This window comes from Gavialis gangeticus, unplaced genomic scaffold (genome assembly GCF_001723915.1).
Source record: "Gavialis gangeticus isolate Ggan-Ray unplaced genomic scaffold, GavGan_comp1, whole genome shotgun sequence".
Lineage (NCBI taxonomy): Eukaryota > Metazoa > Chordata > Crocodylia > Gavialidae > Gavialis > Gavialis gangeticus.
Window position 1 is genome coordinate 32016140 of NW_017729034.1, and position 8769 is coordinate 32024908.

Here is an 8769-nt window from a genome sequence, read left to right on the forward strand (position 1 = left end):
CTTATGACCCCTGCCACCCCCAGTGTTCCTTCCTGCCCATGGCAGGGGGTCGGACTAGATGATCTGTCCAGGTCCCTTCCCACTCAGTGATTCTATGATTCTATGGGTTACCATGTCTGAGTCCCATCAGTTGACAAGACACCCATCCATGGTAGCACCCCTCAGGACTCCTAGCCACAGCAGCTTGCTACTAGTATGTTGGTGCAGGGGGAGCCTGGGATCATGGTCCTCAGCTCCCCCTGCATTAGCAATAAGGCGTGATAGGATCTTTATTTTCTAAACACATGTGGCATGGCAGGAGGCGTGATTGTATGGATTGTATATCAGATCTTATCACAACTTTACCTGAACATCTAGAGTGGCCCTTTGGTATCTCATAAATAAAGTTGTTATACCAATTCCTCTTGAAGCGAATGGCAAATATTTCCTTGATTTCAGTGGGATCCCTCCTTACTTCAGCAAAACTAACCCCTATATGTGCGGCTGGAGCGATTAGCACATACTTAATATTTTAGCCACAGGGTCATGTGAGCAAATTTCAGGCAATGTCTGGCAAGCCAAAAACTATTACAAACCAGTCACACAACCCTATGATCCAGAATCAGCTGAAGCTGAGGAATGGAAAACTGTCATGCAGAAGACTGGAAGAGTGGCTAGTAGCACAAGTAGAATGTTCAAAGGTGATGAAAAAAGGCCTTCTCTTTCCAGAAGGCTTGTTGAGAGACAGCAATATTAGATTAAGTCTGGCATTTTGGATTAAGTTTGTCAGATCCCATAAAAAAGAAAATTTCACTTTGGGTTTCTTGGTCCTCAAGCACAAAATTGGCAGGCTTGATTTTTAAGCTGTTAAACAGCTGCATTGACTCACTGGTGCCAAGAATTGTGAAATTTGCTAGCAAATTAGCACAAATATCAAATAGTTTAGCACTTATGGCTTAGGTTCCAGAAGGGCTTGTAAAGGCTGCTAAGATGTTTGTACATGTTTCTGAGTACATATGTTTTCAACTGTCCAAATGCAGGTACAAGAAAGGGAGTCTGCATTGCAACTTCTCAAATTTGCACCTGCAATTTATTTGATCAGTTGAACCCAGTGGAAGGAAAGTCAGGTTTCAAAGTTTCTAAAAAAATTACCCCTTAGCATCAGGGCATTGTCTTGCTAGTCCAGTCAGTCTTGGGTTTCTAGATTAAAATTAAAATAAGTCTTGCTGTATCACAATTGCTGTAAAACTGAAATTCATCCTGACTTTTGTATACTGCTTGACAGCTTAGACAAGAGAACCCAATGTCCCCGCAGTGTGATACATCTACTTACATCGACTAGCTTTCTTATGTGCTTGTTAATGATGGTCGGGTCAGGCTTTGGTACCACTCCAGATGCCCACTCCAGCGGCACTACTGGCTTGTTAGGGGTCAGTGGGGAGGTAGGCTGCTGACGGAAAAATCAAAAGACAGTTATTTTTTTAAAATCTTAATCATTCAATCCAGTGCACTGCTAAAATAGGTTGGAGTAGTAACATTACAGAAGGCATGAAAAAGCTGGCTGGCAAGATGTCAGACAAGGCCCCAAGAAAACAGGCATTGCTTACCTTTCCTGACTTGAATTCTCAGAACCTGGCTCCATGGAGCCGTATTGCCAGGAATCCTAGGTTTGCAGTCACAGAACCGCTAGGAGCAGTGACAACTGAGGGTGTGTGCCCAAACAGACTTTTCTCACTAACTGTCTCAGGAGACCTCAACAGTAAACAGGCTCAGAAGCAGAGTGGAGGAGAGGGGTCAGTGCAGCTCTGTGGAGACAACACAATCAGAGAACAGGAGTTACATGAGATAAGTAAGTAACTTCCTTTTCTCCTTCCTGACATTGCCTCCACAGAATCATGTCATTAGGGTTAGGGACAGATATTACACATAAACCAGTTTAATTGCTCAGAAACTGGTTTAAACCTGTAACAGAACAGATGCTCAGTTCACATAAACCAGTTTGGAAATGGCTGAAACTGGTTTGAGATAAACCTGGTTGAATGTAGTATCAGACTTAACTGATTTGGGTGAAACCAATTTATGCAATGTCTGTCCCAGATCCCTTCCTGGTTTAACTTAAACCAGACACCCCCAGCATCCTGGCATGCTCTCTGGGTTGGGCAGGGCAGGGCAGGGCTTTCTGTTCCACAGCAGAGCTGGCCCCTCCCTTCTGCTCCCTGGTGGAGCTCGGCAGAGACTGCAGGCTGTTCCCTCCCCTCCCCATCACCACTCCCTGTTAAGCAGGAATTCCCCCCTCCACACTTCCTTACTGAGAGGTGTTTGTGTATTAGCTATCAGACCACATGCTGGCTACGGTCTGTGCTGTGACAGACAGGGACAAAGGCAGAATCAACAGGTAGCTGGTAATGTCCCTCTGTTGTTTTCTTAATTGGGTGATAAACACTGAGTTAGGGGTGATAAACATTGTTATTACTTCCCTGCTAGGTTAATCAGAGTGTTCTGCAGGGCCTGGCTATACCCCCCTTGGCTCAGTAGTGTAGAAGGGAAGGGAGGGCTGCTGTAGCACCCCACAGCTTCTAACCTGAGCCACTGTAGGCATGTGCCTGCATGTCTGGGGTGTGTGTGCAGTTACAAACTGATTTAACCTAGCCAGGTTGGACTAACCTGCAAAGATTGAATCAGTTCAGGCTCAGGCTTTTTGAATGTCTGTCCCTAGCTTAGGAAACAGCTAGTAGTGACCTCCCTAAAGGGCCAGGGAGCTAAGCTTATGCAACAGCGATTGAAGCAGTGCCCTTCAGAAACTAACATATGCTCCTGGTGCAGTAAGAGGGCAATCTAGGAGCCCAAAAGATTTTGGATAAGGCACATTTTGAACATATGCCAGGGAAACAGCCAATCCAGTGGAATGAGTCCTGGGTCTTTTTGAGCAGGGATTCTAGAGAGGTCATAACAGGACTGTATGCACTGCCTAATCCATTTAGACAGTCTGTGCAGAGAGGGATTAACCTTTTGGTTTCCTTCAAGAGGCATCAGCCAGCTTATTTTATTTTCAAAACAGTTTGGTCCTGACTAAATAGTAGCTGACAGCCCCTTTGACACCTATAATATGCCATCTGACTCATCCTGCATGACTAGGTAGCTTTGTGAAGAAAACAAGTGGGACAATAGACTTGTTTCAGTGAAAAATCTGAAACTTGGTCATAAATTTTAGGTGAAGCCTCAGAAATCACCCTATCTTTATAAAGAATGGCTTTGGGTGGATTGCCTTATTAGGGCTTGCAATTCAGAGATAACTAGTTAAGGGGATAGCTACCAGGATTGTCAGTAAGGTATGGAACCAAAAGTATTAGCTTCAAGGACTTAAATTTGGTCATTACTGCCCTATAGGTCATCTGGCTCTCCAATAGAAGGTGTAACCTGAAGGAGAGCTAGTAAAGCTTCATTTAAAACTTTATTTTCTAATGTAAACATATTCTGACACAGTAACTAATGGTACAATGCTATATAATAAAGGGCTGTTAGACACTCCCATTGGGGGGGGAAGGGAAGAAGGTATAATAGGACCTAGATTGCCCTGTTTGGTAGACAGAAATGAACTGCGTTTGTTAGCGGAATGGGTTATTTATGTCTTTGGCCTTTGGCAGTGAGGGCCTGAGGGACATGAACACATTCCCCATCACTCCGCGTGTGGGCTCTGCAGCTGCAAACCTAGGTGTGTGACTCCCAGAGTGAAGCTGTGAAGATAAATTCAAGGCGGCAAAATATCTACATCCAGAAGCGCAGGGAGCTCAAGTAAATTCAAACAAGCCACGTGAATCAGAGTCACCAGATCTATAGCTTGGTGATGCTCAAAATGACTTTTTAGCCAAGATTATTATGCAGCCCTACTTTTCTAGAGCTTGGAGAAGAGGTCAGGAGGAATGACAGCTATTCTTAAAGCCCCAGCTCATGGAATGATGCAATAGAATCAGCTTTCATAAAAAGTGAGGGCTTTGTCACATGTTATGGTTATGACATGTTTTATTTAGATTGTCGTAAGCATTGGAAAGTTGGGTTGGAAAGTTTTCTGAGCAGTCACACGGTAACGCTTACTATGACCTAAATGAAACATGTCTTAAGTGCCAAAGCCCTTGAAGACTCTGCTGTGCTGTGAGCTGGGAACAACAAACATCTGGGAGCAACAGTTTTGAGCCTGTTCCAGTGTGATGCTGAGGCTGGGACTGAAGCTACGTATCGGTCCCAGCACCGGCACCACACCAGAGTCATCTGGGCATATTACGTCTGTGGAGTAGTTAGATATTAGCTCAACACTCATTAAGTAGTATGATCTGGAGATACTCCTTGCTGGAAAAGTCCTAACTTTGCTACATTAGGATGGCATTTTACATGTGTTTTACTGCTTGAATGCTCCCATTTTAAGTGCAGTTAACACATCCCAAGTGTAATGTGCAACAAGACCTTGAGTTTCTAGTCTTCGTAACTGCAGGGAAAAGCTTATAACGAGAACCCTAGAGGCCCAAACTAAAAAAGAAACAAAAGAGAACTACAAATTATAGTATTTTTTTAAAAACTCACGATTTTTATAAGCACTCAGTTTTGGAAATACATCAGGCCCATTGTCTTGAGTATTGTTAAACTCCTTTTTACAACATCATTAATAAAGTATGGTGATGGTATGAGTTACAATTCATGGTGTGTATAGCTTTAATTTCATAAGATATTTCAGTTTAGAGTTTAATTGAATCCTTAGATTGCTTAATAATGCGTTGATTAATGGTTTCCATGGGCTTAATCAGGGTTATTATGCTGTGTTTTTTTGGACCATCTGCCAATCTGTGGCAATGGGTGGGAACACAGGGGCTCCTCAGCCAAACAGAGGTGTGGGGGAGCCCCACTGTGATAAGTCCATGAAAATGGTGGCTGGTGCCATGATCGGCCTGCGAAGTCGCCTGTCTGCTGCCTCACTTTGGGTAGGTCCCTAAGCATAGAGTAAGTATGAGTATATAGGCAGTTACTTCAGAGATATGCAGTGAATTCTTGCCTCTTTCTGCCCCTCAGTAAATTGTTCATGTGTCTGCATCCCATGTGTCTATACATGTAGGATTGCTCAGGATTGCTGTTATCAGGTAGAAAAAAATAAAAAACCCCAGTTTGAATAGGAAACTGCAGAACAAGAAATCATCCACAAACTGGACCATGTTAAGTATAGTTTAAACAGGGGCTATGTATTCTTATCTCATTATCCTGATTAGCTTTTGAGACCCCTTTGTTTCTAGGGGTTTACTGCATTTTACAGTCTCAAGAAGACTGTGATCACCTGACATCACTCTGGAGGATAAATCAGTTGGAGTTGCTGACAGTTTTTGCTACTTGGGTTCTCTGATCAGCAGGAATCTTTAGACTGAAATGACTAACAGAATCAGAAAAGCAGCTAAGAATTTTGGGCTGTTACAGAACCCTGCATGGAGTAACAGCAAACTATGAGCTAAGGTGAAGATATAAATCTATGAGACTTGTGTGCTGCCATCCCTACTTCAGGATTCAAAAACATGGACTACATATGCTAGGCACATCAAGAAACTAAACAGTATGGGTGTGCGAAATGGGCCATATTCAATTCGAATTCAGATTTGGCCTGATTCATTGATTCAGATCACTGTCCTGATTTGATTTGGCCGAATCCGAATCTAAAGATTAGATGCTGATTTGGAGATTCAGTGATTTGGCCATAGACACATCTTTAAATGCTTTTTCTACATACCTCAAGGTACCAGGCATGGCTTGTGAATGCTGCAATGCTGGGGTGGATGGAGCATCCTACAGGAACATGTGGGGGCCCCCTGCATGCTCAGTGGTGGACCCAGAAGTCAACCAGTCCACTTCCAGGTCTGCCACCAAGCATGTGGGGGGCCCCCCTGCAACTTCCCTGGCTCAGTGATCAGCCACAGGGGGACCCCAGGTGCCTCCCCAGACCCAGGAGGCACCAGTTGCTGAGCTGGAGGGCGAGAGGTGTGCTTCTGGTCCACTTCCGGGTCCACCACCAAGTGAGCTAGGGACTCCCCTGCGCTCCTGTGGGACGCTCCATCTGCTCTACCATCTCAGCATTCACGAGCTGCCTGGTATCTTCAGGTATGTAGAAAAAACATTTAAATCTGTGTCTATGTCCAAATCATTGAATATCTCTGAATTGATTCGAATACTTCCAATTTGATTCAGAGAGATTAAAAGGTCTCCTGATTCGATTCAGATTTAGAGATTTGGTCACCAAATCAGGCTGAATCTCTGCCGAATCAAATCAGTGACCAAAGCTTTGCACAGCCCTACTGAACAGGTTCCACAAGAGATGCCAACAGAAGATCCTGAAAATAAAGTAGGAAGACAGCATACCAAACACAGAGGGACTGGAGTGCACAGGACTGACACACTTAGAAACCATTATCAAGAAGAGGAGGTTGCAATAAGATCCACTGTGTCAGGAGAATTGGAGGAGACTGTATCCCCAAGAATATTTTGTACTGAGAGACTCGAGACAGCTCTAGAAAGTGGAGTTGCCCTTTATGGTGGTACCACAATGTATGCAAAATGACATGAAGTCATTCAATATCTATGTAGAAAGCTGGGAGGAGCACGCAGAATCCCATCCAACCTGGAGGGAATATCTGGCATTGGCTAAAATTCAACATGAAGTGGTTTTGATCCAGAGGATGGAAGCAAAGCAAGAAAGAAGAAAGCAGCTTGCTGTAAACTTAGACTCCAACTCAGACAACACATGGATCTGTGAAACTTGCAGCAAGCTGTGTTGCTCTTGAATTGGCTTGTAAACCACAAACGGATTCATCAGGCATCTGATTAGACCTCTCGCATGTACACCATGATCCAGAGGATTGATAGTGGCCTAGTACTGCTCTTTTGCTTGTGTCCTAGCACAATCCCCCTCCTCTTATCTCTCTCTATCTCTCCCACCTCCCTTGTCTTTGTATTATAATATCTTTCTCCTTATAGTCTGCTTTCTACATATCCTTTCACAGCATCTGATGAAGCGAACTTGGGTTCAGGAAAGCTTGTGCTCTCTCTATCTTATGTAATTAGTCTATAAAAGTACCCTGCTTTCTGACTGACTTCAGACTGACAAGGCTAATTACCCCTCATGGGATTATAACAGTAGAAAGAAAGAGATAAAATGATATCAATTTAGTTCTTTGGGTAAACTTTTTCCCCTGTAAAAAAGACCTCGAAGCTGTACCTCACCCTCCAAGTGTGCTCAGACGTTTGTGGCACACTATGAAAAGGGGCACAGTAGAAACGCTATTTGTGCCTAGTTAATTCAAGCAGTGACATTCAGTTTTGCCTGGCTCAGGAGCTTTAGAAGCAGACAGCGTTAACCAAACGAGCCGTAGCAACCTGGATACCCCTCGGTGTATCGTGGCAAGCAAGTGCCAGTCCAAAAGGTTAAAAAAACCCCTACAGTATGTAGCTGTTGTGCTGCATTAATGTATTGCTCTGTTTTGTTATTCATGGCTGAAGAAAAGGTGTGTACCAAATGCATGTAGCAAACACACCCCAGACTGAAAAACAGCCCCATACACAGAAGAGAAAACACAATTGTTTTATAACATTTCCTGGAAAAAGCACCAGGTAATCAGTGGAAGCACTCGGGAGCTACAGCCTGCCTCTCACTGAGGTAGAAGTCAAAAAGGACCTTGTGCTGCAAAGACTGAATGTCACTGATTATTCATTGATTACTTGAGAAGTCCCCGACAATTGACAGTATTGTTAAAGGTCACAGGACTGTTCCCCCACAGCATTTGTCCTTTTAAACTAAGACTGGTGAATAAAGCAGCTAAATGTTTGTTTTCTTTGTTCCTATTAATGACCCATCATTAGTTCCTGACAGTCTGCCACAATTCAGTGTTGCAATCGTTGCTGGCCTTGACAGATATACCAGGGTTAATGAGGAGAGGGATGGGGGAGACAGACTGATTAATGAGCAAACATACTGGAGTTTTGGCCATCAAATCATGCCCTACACACCATGAAGGTCAGAGAGTCGTTAATAAAATTCCAAGCATTCAAACTGGATTAAAGCTAAACCTGTGTTGGAATAATCAAACTAGATGTCCTTATGATCAGTTACCATGCTGCATTTAAGACTCTACCAGTCTCCCAGAGAGTGATTTGTTAGGAACTGGGAAACAATGTCTTCAGGATGCAGCGCTTCTAAACACTGCCGAAGGGTTTGAATAGAAACAGTTTTAATCTCTTGGGGCCTGATCCTACAATCTGCTAAACAAACTTCCCTGGGACAATGCTTAGATCTCTCAGTTCCTGCTGATTTCACAGATAAGTGTGCTCACTTGTGGCAAAATTAAGCTCTGCATGAGATATGTCACGCTCAAAATCAATATACTGAAAGCTGTACAAATTTGCACAAAAGTCCCCAAATTTCAACAGAGACCAAGGTAGGTCAGGTTCTTTGGTTAGTGTGTTATATTTTACTAAACCAAAAACCCTACAAGAGACCAAAGCATTGGTAATAATTTAAATGACAGTTCAATTAAAACAGATTAATTCTTATTGACCTATAGTTTAGTCTTTTTGCAGAATAAACCACAAAATAACCAGTTTTTCAGGGTATATACTCTTTCAGGTTCCTGCCAAATTCAATATAGATGCAAATGTTGGGAAAATGTCCCAGTGCAATAAACAGTTTTAAGTTCTTGTGATTCCTATCTCAGAACGGTAGTATTGGGGTGATGCTGTAGCTGTGATGGTCCTGGAAAAATGTGAGAG

At 43.2% G+C, this 8769-nt stretch overlaps 1 protein-coding gene across 4 annotated transcripts in view; it reads right to left on the bottom strand.

Annotated features, from left to right (window-relative positions):
• The window catches only part of RASGRP3 (RAS guanyl releasing protein 3), a 124816-nt gene that overhangs the window by 25567 nt on the left and 90480 nt on the right, over positions 1 to 8769 (bottom strand). For all 4 annotated transcript variants that reach the window (XM_019527297.1, XM_019527299.1, XM_019527295.1 and 1 more), the window contains one exon: positions 1313 to 1426. In XM_019527297.1, coding sequence (XP_019382842.1) covers positions 1313 to 1426 — 114 coding nt within the window. The remainder of the gene's footprint in view (positions 1 to 1312; positions 1427 to 8769) is intronic.